A 13,147-nucleotide genomic window follows, 5' to 3' on the forward strand; every position below is an offset into this window, starting at 1 on the left:
TTCATTCTTAGATCTTTAGTGGAAAAGTTTCTAGAGAAGGGAAAGAAGTTGTATGCGGCTTTCATGGATTTGGAGAAAACATATGACAGGGTGGATAGACAAGGATTGTGGAAAGTGTTAAGAATATATGGAGTGGATGGGAAGTTGTTGAATGCCGTGAAGAGTATATACGATGGTGTGAAGGCTGCAGTGCGTGTGGATGGTGAACTAAGTGAATTTTTCTCTTTGAAAGTTGGGTTGAAACAGGGATGTGTCATGTCTCCATGGTTGTTCAATCTGTACATGGATGGGGTAATAAAAGAGAATAGTGGATGTTGGAGTGGCCCTGGTGAGAGAGGATAGTGTTTGGAAACTCCCTGTACTGTTGTTTGCAGATGATACTGTGTTGTTGAGTGAAGACGAAGGGGAGCTGCAAGGCTTGGTGGATGAGTTTGGGAGAGTGTGTAGAAACGGAATTTAAAGGTGAATGTAGGGAAGAGTAAAGTGATGGTCTTTGAGAGAGGTGAAGTCAGTGAATGTACAGCGAGGTTGGATGGTGAGGAATTGGAAAATATGAGTACGTTTAAGTACTTGGGTAGTGTGATGAGTAAGGATGGAGGTTTGGAGGATGAAGTGCTTGAAAGGGTATAGCAGGGAAGAAAGGTTGCTGGTTCTTTGAAAGCAGTGTTAAGAAACAGGGAAGTGAGCATGGAAGTGAAAAAGTTACTGCATGACAGTATTGTGATACCAACTCTAACATACGGAAGTGAAGCTTGGACGTTGTTGGAAGGAGTGAGAGCAGTGGAAATGAGTTATTTAAGAGGAGCCTGTGGAGTCACATGGAGAGACAGGCTGACGAATGAGGATATAAAGGAGCGTTGTGGTGTGGATGTGGATGTGATAGGAAGCGTTATGAGGAACACACTGAGGTGGTTTGGCCATGTGGAGAGGATGGAGGGTGAAAGACTGACGAAGAGAGTGTATGTGAGTGAGGTGGAGGGGGGAAGAGGGAGGGGGAGGTCGAGGATGAGATGGAGGGATGGGGTGGAGAGGTATATGAGAGAGGGGGGTGTGAGTTGGGAGCAGGGCAGTGAAATGGCGGGGGACAGGTCGACTTGGAGGCGATTTGTTTGTGGTCATCCCAAACGGGATTGAGGCGTCTGGCAATAGATAGATAGATTGTATATTCTTCCTGAAGCTGTCACCCAATGAATGTGGTATCAGTGGTCCCTTTGCTTGGCATAAACCGAAACTGCCTCTCATTAATATTCACTCTTTCTCTAATCATACTTTCTAGAACTCTCTCCATTACCTTCATTATCTGGTTTAAAAACTTTATGCCTCTATAATTTCCTCTTTCCAGTGCATCACCCTTCTGCTTGTACACATTTACAATTACACTCTTCAGCCAGTCTTATGGGATACCACACTCATGTATAATCATATTTATCAGGTCATTGAGTAACCTCACTCCTATATCTCCTGAGGCTTTCAGTATTTCAGCAGTCAACCTAGATACACTTGCTGCCATCCCCACCTGCATCCTGCCTATTGCCCTGCTCACAGTAGCAGCATCAGTCAAAGGCCACGGGCCAAAAACTGGATCTGCAGGCTCCAGATCTTCACTCTCCCAATCAAACTCCTCATTCAGCAACCGGTTGTAGTGCTTTGTCCATACGTCTTTAATATCCCCACTACTCACCACAACACTTCCTTCATCATTCTTCACACACTGCTCGCTTATGATATCGTCATTCTCCCTCTTCATCTGACTTGCCACCATAAAAATCATATTCTTCCCTTCCACACAATTTAGGTTATCTGACTCAGACTTTACCCTGTAAACCTCTTTTCCAACCCTACTCTTGGCAGCCAAACATTCTTCTTTGTTACCACCCTTTTTCCATTCCCAGTAAAGCCTTCTTTTCTCCTTAACTGCAGCTTCTACACCCTCATCCCACCACCAAGTCACTTTACGTCTTGGTAGGTCTCATGTCCATCCACATACTGAATCAATAACTTTCGACAGGTTGGTCTCAAGGGCTCTGTACTGTTCATTAACACATCTGTCAACATCTCCCTGTTCAGCCACCACTCTCCTCATCTCGCTATAGAAGGTATCCCTTACTGCTTGGTCTTTCAGCTTCCATATTTTCTTCCTAGGTGCATAGGTCCTCTTTTTCATAAGCACCATGTCACATATCAATAATTTGTGTTGCTGCACACACTCCTCACCCCCTATAACTTTAACACTAACCTCCTGTCAGCCCTCCTGACCAGGAAATAGTCCATCTGCCTGGTATTTCCTCCAGAGTCATACATAATCAGCCTACTCTTTCTTTTCCAAAAATATGTGTTGCACACAATCGTGTTCATTGCCACCCCAAACTTCAGCATCGTTTCCCCTTCCTCATTTCTTGTATGACATGCACATCCCCCATGTACTCCTTCATATCGTTGAGCTGCTTCATCTACATGACAACTTAAATCCCCCCCCTCCCCCCACCAATACTACAATCTCATCATCCCCCATACTACTTACCATACTGTATTAAGTCATCCCCAAATTTATCCTTCTGTACCTCATCCAAGCCTGCTAGTTGAGCATATGCCGATACAATTGCAAACACCACTCTCTCCCTCTCTCATCGTAAGTGTCACTCACATCTTAAATGTCAGTACCAACATGCCCAGTCCTGGGCTTCTACACTCTTCATGGGGCAACGCAGAATTATATGATTAATGAATAATCATTATTTATAGGTTGGGCATGTGGAGCCATATTTCTTCATGCGGATCATCGAGCCAGTTATAAGATCGGAGAAGCAGTCAGACAATCAGCTGTCAAGAGAATTAGTGAAACATTTAAAAGGGGTATGTATACATCAAGTTGAATGGTATTTGAGTGGAGAGGAATGTCCTTTTCACTCAGAAAATTGGTTTCCTCTTTCTTTCTGTGGAGGGGAGCTAAGGAGGCACCATAGGCCAAGAAGTTGGATAGACATGGTGAGTGAGTGTATGAGAAAGTGAAGTATGAAAGGTGATAAGGCAAGGGAACTGACATGGGATTGAGCTGGTGGAAAGAATTTTGTACAGAGGAGTTTATGGCAAGAGCACCCCTGTTTTTCCTAAGGTGAAGTTAGTCATTAGATTGACTTAAGCTGATAGGTGGTATGAAGGATATAACTTTGAATGTTTATACCCGTTGGGTGGATTCAAGACTCCATGGGCATAAATGGTGAGTGATGGGCAAATGTTTAGTTAGTCTCTCTCTCTCTCTCTCTCTCTCTCTCTCTCTCTCTCTCTTCCTCTGTGTATGTGTGTGTTTGCATGCATGCGTGCATGCAAAGTACCATACTGTATGTATAATTTTGAGGGTATGGCTTTCTCTCTCTCTCTCTCTCTCTCTTTCTATACATACAGTGTGTGTGTATTTTATTTATTTTTTTTTTTAGTTACTGTACTTATTTTTTTTATTTTTTTATTTTTATTTATTTATTTATTTATTTATTTATTCATTTTACAGATTGAGGAGCAGATCCTTGATTCTCTTGCCTGGAAAGGAGACTCTCCACTCTGGCAAATTATTCAAAATAGCAACCAGGATATTCCGTCATGCCAGGATGTAAATTTCTCTGACCAATTGGAGACTGAAATGAATTCAGCCACCCCTCTGAGCCTTTTAACAAATCCCCTCTCACCTACATCAAAACTAGTCAGCGATAAAGCTACCCCTAACAGTAAGTGTACCAGTAAATATCACTTTAGTGCATAGTATGCTTTAGGATTATTTAAGAACCTTCTGCTTACGTTGTGTACATATTTTGTCTTATAATTAATGCAAGTTTTTCCTTCTGCATACGGGTGACTTTACACTCCCTCTTCATTCTTTTCTTCGTTTGATGATGATGGTTTTTAACATTTTAAAATGATGTACTGAATGCATCACTGAAGGAACCACTTTCTGTATGTGAAGTGTTGGAAACCTCACAGGGCATTTCAGGTTTTCAAAAATGTTTGTAACACTGATGCATGTAGGTGATATTGACAAATTCAATTGCCAGTTTTTGTGATGTGGTTTAATTTGTTTGGTGCTTAGTGGCGGCTGGGGGGCTTACCTTGCACTCACTCTATGTAGTGCTGCTCTCGGGCGACTGCCTTTTCCTCTCTTCCTTCCTTCTTTCCTTCCATCTTCTGTCTTTCCTTCATTCTTTCCTCTTCCTGATGCCTACAGGTGACTCTACACTGCCCCTTCTCTTTTTTTTTTTTCCATCATTCTTTCCTCTTCCTTCTGACTATGGGTGACTACAGTGAGTGACATACAAAATGGTTTCCTGTACACCAGGAAACCAATTACTACACTGGATGGTAACCATATAACCAAATTACGGAGCCTGGTGGTGTAGTGGGTAATTAAGGCACCCCTGTTGGATTGAGCCTATGCAGGTTTCCATATCCAAGGGGCGGTTGGGGTTTATTGCTCACGTATTGCCACTTAGGGATGAGTGAGGCTTGTCACTCTCATCTTAAATGTCAGGACCAACTTGCCTAGCCCCAGGGTCCTATGTTCATCATGGGGCAACACAGGATTAGGTGATGATGATAATGATGTATTTGTATTGAATGCCTGTTTGTCATGTATGTCCTATTTATCCTTTCTTGTTTCCTCTGCTTCTCCCCACATTTAGTTTCTTGTGAATAGTTTGAGGTGTAAAGATCTTGATACCTGTGCAGCAATGTAAATGTACTTTACTTTGTTTTCAGATCTTCAGCGTTCACCTCTGTCAACAGTGTCAGAAAGGTTTCAGTCTCCTATGGGACAGTCATCTGCCAGGAGAACTCTCTTCCCGTCATCTGCTCCTTCAGACAACCAGAATTCATCAGGAATCTCTTTAAACCGCATAACAACTGGTCTTGCAAATCGTTCTGCTGGGTCCTCTGTTGTAGCATCATCTGCCTTACCAACATCTCAAAAATCACCAAATCTTATTACAGTTCAGGTATGTTTACTTATTACTGTCCTCCCTTTCCCTCATGAGTGTAATCATTATTGTTTTTTTGCAGCATTCTCTTTGCATGAGTCGAGATAGTTTATGTCATACATTTTGTTGGTCTTAAAGCTGTATGATCTCTTGCCATCATCCTAGCTAAACCTGTAGCCTGGCAATTATCTCGACACTGAGTCTCATGTGTTCCCATGATTGTCTTACTTTCTTGAAGCACACCTACTCTTTCTGCATTATTCCCCCCCACTGACTTCAAAAGTGTGAACTGCACCACTCTACCATTATGCTAGACCACATTGTTATATACTTTTACCCAACCAGCCTCTTAACTCATTATGAGGTGGCCAGTCCGACATTTACATATAGCTCATCCTTTCAATCATCTTCATTTCTTTGTGTTTATACTTTTATTCATATTTCTTACTTGGTTACCCACGTGTCACTACCGTACAGCATCTCATAATTATGTTAGCTATGGTACACAGTTTATGTATATACAGCTTAATCTTTCAGTGTGGGGAGTCCTCAAGTCCCCTAAAGAGGCTGCAGCTTCCTCACTTTTCAAACCACTTCTGATTCTTGCACTTATGGCAGCATGAGGGTCACAGTAACATTACTGAATATCTCTGAAAGAACAATATATTAGCACAAGTGAAATTGTTGCTGAAGTGTCAGAAGCGATGCTTGTAGCCAACCAGTGAGTTTTGTATCAGCAGAGGATGAATGAGTCAGTTTATCCTGTCCCATGGGCTTTGCCATGGCTGGTTGCATGGTGAAGCCTTTGCTGACCTTGAATATGCCACTGCCTTTTTTCCAGTGTTGAAGAAAGTGTAATAAGTGGGGGCTCTCGTCATTTGCTCACTCGATATAGTGCTGCTTTGGGTGTCTGCCCTTTCCTCCCTTCCTTCCTTCCCCTTCTGTCTTTCTTTCCTTCCTTCTTTCCTCTTCCTTCTGCCTACAGGTGACTTTACACTTCCTCTTCTGTCTTTCTTTCCTTCACTCTTTCCTCTTTCTTCTGCCTGTGGGTGACCGCCGAGTGACAAGCCAAATGGTTTCCTGTACACCAGGAAACCATTTACTACACTGGGTGGTAACCATATAACTAAATTATGGCACCTGGTGGTTTAGTGGGTAATGAAGGCGCTCCAGTCGGATTGAGCCTATGTAGGTTTATATCCAAGGGATGGCTGGGGTTTATTGCTCACGTAATACCACTCAGGGATGAATGAGACTGGTCACTTTCATTTTCAATGTCAGGACCAACTTGCCTAGCCCCGGGCCTCTCCGTTCCTCATGGGGCAGCGTAGGATTGGATGATGGATGGATGAAGAAAGTGATGTAGGAAAGTGGGTACAGATTACCCCATCTCCTCACAGTGGATAAGACAGCCATTTTGAAAATGCTTACCTTCCTGTACCTTTTTAACACAGGAAGAAAGCAAAGCACCAGGCTTCAAAGCCAGTAAGGAGTGGCTTACCATCATGCTTTGTGAAAACATAACTAGCTAGCACAAGCTTCTGCTGGATGTTGTCCACTGGTTTGTTAGACCCTGGTCACTTGTTGGTTAGAACCTGAAACAACTTGGCATCAAATGGGATCATAACGATAAATGGTAGGCCAAGGAGAAGGTGGAGGGATATGGTGGATGAGGGTGTGTGGAAGAGAGGCTTGGAAGTCGGTGAGGCAAGGGGACTGACAAGAGATCGAGCAGGCTGGATGAATATTGTGAGGAGAAATGCATGATCAGGGATTTGGCATGCCTTTTTAATGTGGTAGCATCTGGATTGACTCAATTGGATACGTTTATGTGAAGCTACAGAATGTGGTGAATGTTTTTGGCGTATCCGATAGAGCCAAGATTCCAGGGGCCTGTATGATGAGTGAATGGAAGCATGGCCCATTGGATTGGGCTGATTTGGGCTGTCAGGACGTTGCTACTCCTCACCCAGCCCTAGGGTGGGAAAGGAAGTCCAGATGATGATGATATATTATATATATGTATATGGTATATCATTTATAGAGGCACCAACATACTTGCATGCATCATCCACAGTCACTTAATGGCAACTGTTCACATTGCTCAGTCTCTGGCAGCCTCCCCATTCACTCCCTTATCCCTAAGGTCACACTCTGACTTCCTTCCAGATCTTTTTCAATCTGCCTCTCTCGACCCTGCCCCTAATGTTCACACTTCTCACTTCCCGCACCCAATAGGAGCCTCCACAAACTCCTGAAAGTTGCCAGTGTTCACCGGATCACTAAATAGCGTGGGGTCACTACCCGGTTAGAGCTGACGTACCTTCCATAAAAAAAATTCCTGTCGGGATTATTACTCATGCATAAAGCATTTTACCAGTATTATAATTGTCTTATATATTTTACTGATGCTCTAAATGAGATTTACGCCAAAAAGTTCTCCACAGCGTTTATTAGAAGCCATGAAAGCTTATTGTGCGTTTTTGCATTCAGCACATTTTTACAAAGTTTTATGAATCTCAGTTGTTCGAAAAATTTATCATACAGTTTCCAAAGACCGTAACCTTTCATTTGGCAAATCTTGACATGATTCTGTCTGTTATACACTTAAAATAATAGTACAAATTGTGCAATCAAAATCTTACATGCCCGAGATCAGTGACCCGAGTTTTAAAAGGCACGATATTCCTCTTGCTTTGAGAAAATGTCTTAGTTCTGCTACAGTCCATTTTTCCACATATACTTTAGCTGCGCAGTCGACCATGGCACCGTATTTTCTGGATTTATCAGCTGATTTCAAAAGGCGCATTGCCGCCCTGGGCCCCTTGCGGCGGGAACACAAACTACGCGCCTCCATATGAGCTCAGTGAGTTCATACGATCTTCAGTTGTTTAAGTACAGTACCATATTTCCTTCATTTGTTATGTAAGAGACAATATCATTATATTCATTTACCATTTTGCCTTACAGATGTACATTCACCAGCTAAAAACACGACAGTGTTCAATACTCAGGCAACATAATATTCGCATGTAGGCTGTCCCTAAACTGAGATGGATGCAACCTTAAGTTTCTATTATATTTTGAAAACGAAGCCATTTTTTTCTCCAGTATTATATGCAGATAAATCAATAAATATCATATTTTCAGCTGTGTAACATAAAAATTGTATAACAGAGGGTAATTCAAGTTGACCCCACTTTTGCACTTGACATTAAGTAATCTGGCGAGAGATGGCATCTTTTGCCAGTTTGTGGGAGCTCCTATTGTCATCCTCCATCCTCTCCACATGCCCAGACCAGTACAATCTGCCCCTCCTCATCACAGCACCAATATACTCCAGTCCCATCCTTCCGCTCATCTCTTTATCCGTAAACCTGCCCCTCCCCTCCCCCCCCCAGGCCATGCTTCCAAGGCTGCACTACACATCCATCCAGTCATTGTCATTTCTGTACATTTGAGCCTGCAAATATGCTCTTCCTTTACTGCCTAGGTCTCAGTACCTTCCAGCATTACACTCCTGACACATGCCGCATACAAAGATCCTTTAGCATAGAGGTGGAGCCATCTCAGTGTCAGGCAAGGCAACTCTCCATGAACTTCTTTCAGCCATTCCTTTCCCTAGCCACAAAGCTAGCTCCAGCCCAGGCTCCAGCACTTAACTTGTCCCCCATATAACAAAACTCTTCCACACACTCAAGAGACTCACCACCAAGATCAAATCTTCATACTTGACAATCTCTTCTTGCCCTTCAAACACCACACACACAAAATCAGCATTGTTTTGCAGTTTCCCTCTACCTTTAATACCACCAGATCCCATATGCCCCCACTCATCACAAATACTGCACAAGATGAAGTTACTTCCCACACTGTTGTGGCAAACTGCACATTGCCACTTTCCCCCTGCTTTTAAAGTACTGCAACCAGCCCTAGATATCATCACATTCATTTTATCCGCATATACTCTCAGACCCATGTGCCCCATTCTGCCAAAGCTAAATGTGTGCTGAGAAGAGCAGCATTCGTTTTACTGTATATATGATTTGCCCATGACCATACTGTTTCCACCCTGACCTGTCGGATGTTAAGTGTCCCTCACATTTATGATGAAGGCACATAATTTACAAAAGGTTGGCCACCGAAATATCCTCATTGTTCATTTGTTGCCACCATAAACCCTCATGGCGGAAAACATAAGTGTGCAAGATTAACCTGCATTTATTATATTACAGGTAAAGGAGAATGGTGTGACAACTTTGTATACAGTGCCATCAAATCCTCAGGGTTCAACACCATCAGCAGATACAGTAGGACAAACTTCTGAAAGAATAGTGGAAGCACAGTCAACAGACAAAAAGAAAGATAAACCAAAGAGAAATGGTTCATTAGCCTTGTTTTGTAGGAAGGTAAGAGTTAAAAAGAATGTTTTTAATGATTCTGTTTTATGTCTATCTATCTGTCTACCTATCTTTCTGTCTACCTGTATCTATCTATATACTGTGTACACACACACACACACACACACACACACACACACACACACTTCTGACTAACATAAGAGTAGCATTTCATTACATGGATGAGGAGATGATGAAAAAATTAATAGTGGCCATGATCCACCCCAGGTTAGAATGTGCAGCAGTGCTGTGGTCCCCACACAAAAAGAAAGATGTAAACAAGATTGATTGGATGATGAATGAATGATGAAAGAATACAAAGAACAGCAACTAACATGGTCCCCAGTCAGGCAGATGTGTTGTACAGAGAGAGGCTGGAAAAGCTGGATTTGGGTTCCCTAGAGGAAAGGAGAGAGAGGGGCAACATGATTGCAGTGTTCAGGACCATGATGGAAGTAGATAAAATTGACAGAGAAGATTTGTTTTTATGGGATAAGAGAGTAATAAGAGGACACGGAATGAAACTGAAAAAGCCAAGCTGCTTGAAGGATATCAAGAAATATAGTTTTCCTTATAGATGTATAGACCTATGGAATAACCAGGACAAAAAGATCGTCCATTCTAAAAACTTAAACGAGTTTAAAGCAAAACTTGACTAATTGAGAAACAGAGACAGGACCCAACGAGCATAGCTCATTTTCTGTATATCACAACTAGGTAAATACACATATACACACACACACTGTAATGTGTTTGTCTCCGTCATATAAAGACGCTCATGTTCTGACTAGGATAGATTAAAACTGCTGTTGCTTGCCTAGTTGCATGGGGCTAAGCAAACGGAGTCAATCCAGGGTCTAAAAGGAGGTCCAGATGATGATGATGATTGAAGCATGTAAGGATGATTGCATGGTAGCCTGGCTAGGTGCACCTGTGTATTTCTGGGAAGGGCAGTTGCTGTCAGATGATTGTATCATGGGGATTCGTGAAAGATGCTGTTTGACTGAAGGGTTTGGATTACTTGTGGCTGTGTGTTTTGATTTGTGTTTAATGTCGAGTTGGTTGGAAGGATACTTTGGGGGCATTCTTTTTAGTGTTGGAAAGTAGGTAATTCATTTTTCTTTTTGGTTGGGGTGGTGTACCAGTGTATTACTCCTGCTGTGCAACACCTTTCAGTGCCATCTTTCCAACTCATCTTCACCCACCACCCACCCCATGATTTACCTACCCCTCCAAACTGAACTTATGCAGAAGGCAGATATATTTATCCATTGCTACACCGTTGCTTACCAAGCTACAACACTCCATCTTAGGAGGGTGTATTGCTCTTGCCCTGCCCTACCACTCACCATTGTCTAGGCTTCTGACCTCCTTCCCACTCTTCTCCTCCCTCATCACTGTTATTTTATCCCCCATGTCAAACTTTTGTGACTTAACCTTCCCATCACCATTATCACTCCTGATACAACGTGTCTTAGCTACTGTTGTTTTTGTTGTGACCCCAGGCTCATCTGAACATGAATCTGATGGACTGCAGGCTGAAGTTGCTTTTCTGCCATCCACTACCATCCTTTTGGGGGATAAGGAATGAGTTGAGGGATGTTTGTGTAACCAGGCAGCAAAGCTGTCCAGTTGCATTGGTGTCAGACACAAGAAAGCATCTCTATCACATACATCTTACTGTATGGTCAACAGACAGTTCATAGTCATTGCATTGAATGATTGGTGATGCAGCTCTAATAGGGGGGGGGGGGAAGCTTCAGAAATCCATCCATCTATCCATCATCCAATCCTATGTTGCCCCATAAGGAACATAGGAGCCCAGGGCTAGGCAAGTTGGTCACGATACTTAAGATGAGAGTCATTGCAGTGAATGATTGGTGATGCAGCTGTAATGGGGGGGGGGGTAAAAAAAAAAAAAAAACTTCAGATTTCCATCCATCTATCCATCATCCAATCCTATGTTGCCCCATAAGGAACATAGGAACCCAGGGCTAGGCAAGTTGGTCACGATACTTAAGATGAGAGTGACCAGCCTCACTCATCCTTGAGTGGTATTACATGAGCAGTAAACCCCAGCCATCCCTTGGATATAAACCTCTACAGGCTCAATCCAATTGGAACTGCCTTAGTTGCCCAGTAAACCACCAGGTGCCATAATTTGGTTATATGGTTACCACCCAGTGTAGTAAATGGATTCCTGGTGTATAGGAAACCATTTGTCATGTCACTCAGTGTAGTCACCCATAGGCAGAAGGAAGAGGAAAGAATGAAGGAAAGACAGAAGAGGGAGTGTAAAGTCACCCATAGGCAGAAGGATGATAAAAGAATGAAGGAAATAAAGCCAGAAAAGGAAGGAAGAGAGGAAAGGGCAGACATCTGATCGATTGAGGGGATGATGGGCACTCCCACCTACACTTCAGAAATACAGAAATGATATTCTCTCCTTCCCCAAGAACCAAATACACTTGGTTAAGAACCATCTGAACACTATACATAGCTCATCACCATGTCAGAAGACCCAGGTCATGCAGACAACTTGGTGCTTAATATCCCAATCCTTCTCTTCCCTCTTTTAGGAAATAAAATAAATTTTGTACTAATCACAGTAAGTGCCAGTATCCACCCAAGCAGTGTACTATACAACCCACAGCCACCGCATAGAAGTTTACAGTGTTCTTTTACTAGAAGTTTAAAGTAGTTCACAGTAAAATAATGTCATGAAAGAACCACCCCTGATAACCAATGCATTGAAGCTTTATTCCTTAAAAAGATGAGCCACTAAATTGTTAGGCAGCCATCAAGAAGCTATAAATTATACCCATCATCATCATCCTCTGGACCTCCTTTCCCACCTTAGGGCATGACAAGGAGTAGCAACGTCCAGACAGCCCAAGTTTGCCCAGTTCAATGGGCCATGCATCCATTCACTCACCATTCAAGCTCCCTGAATCCTGGCTCTATCTAGTATACCACAGCAAATATTTAGCTTCTTTATGCTGTGTCACGCCATATTACATTTATTTACTCCTGGGGCATCTTTCACACCATACAGTCTGTAAAGTTATATAAAGTTCTGCAAAGATCATTAAGAACATCCAGTTGAATTGTTGGCTTGTCTGCAGCCCATCAGTTTGATGGCAGCAAAAAAGTAAGCATTTTCTAAAAACAACTGCCTTCTCTAATTTTTTGTTGATTTGGAGAAGCCTTTGACAGTCCCTTGGGAGGTGGTGCAGTGGGCAATGAGGATGCTTGGGACTGAGGAGTGGCTGGTTAGAGTGGTTATGGTAATGTATGAGGGTGCTTGCACGAAGTTGAGAGTGAACGGATATTTAAGTGATGAGTTTTCCATGAATGATGGCATGCATCGTGGGTCATTCTTGAGCTTATTGTTTATCATGATGCATGAAACTCTTCTCCGACATCCTGTTAGACATCCATGGTAGATGTTGTATGTTGATGACTTGGTGTTGGTTGCAGAGTATGAGAGAGAGGCGGAGGAAAGATTTGAAAAGTGGAAAGATGAATGGGGTAAAAGAGTTTGAGAGTAAGTGCAGATAAAACAAAAGTGATGTCATCTAGGGTTGGTGATGGTAGTGTCAAAGGAGAGGGAGTGTAGCCATTGGCAGTTTGCCACAAGTGTGTGGAAATTAGCTTCATCATGTGAAGTGTTTGCAATAAGTGGGTGCATAAGATATGTAGTGGTATTAGAGATATGCTGCAAAACAATGCTGATTTTATGTGTGCAATGTGTCGGGGAGAGCATGCAGAGATTGAGAAATGTGA

The 13,147-nt window shown here is 42.6% G+C and overlaps 1 protein-coding gene across 2 annotated transcripts in view; it reads left to right on the forward strand.

Annotated features, from left to right (window-relative positions):
• Positions 1-13,147, forward strand: part of LOC145414692 (retinoblastoma-like protein 1) — a 55,117-nt gene that overhangs the window by 27,149 nt on the left and 14,821 nt on the right. For both annotated transcript variants that reach the window (XM_080284213.1, XM_080284212.1), the window contains exons 10-13: positions 2,743-2,853; positions 3,506-3,719; positions 4,744-4,979; positions 9,197-9,370. In XM_080284213.1, coding sequence (XP_080140339.1) covers positions 2,743-2,853; positions 3,506-3,719; positions 4,744-4,979; positions 9,197-9,370 — 735 coding nt within the window. The remainder of the gene's footprint in view (positions 1-2,742; positions 2,854-3,505; positions 3,720-4,743; positions 4,980-9,196; positions 9,371-13,147) is intronic.

Source organism: Coenobita brevimanus, chromosome 100 (assembly GCF_032717465.1).
Source record: "Coenobita brevimanus isolate Jiangsu-jjx chromosome 100, ASM3271746v2, whole genome shotgun sequence".
Lineage (NCBI taxonomy): Eukaryota > Metazoa > Arthropoda > Malacostraca > Decapoda > Coenobitidae > Coenobita > Coenobita brevimanus.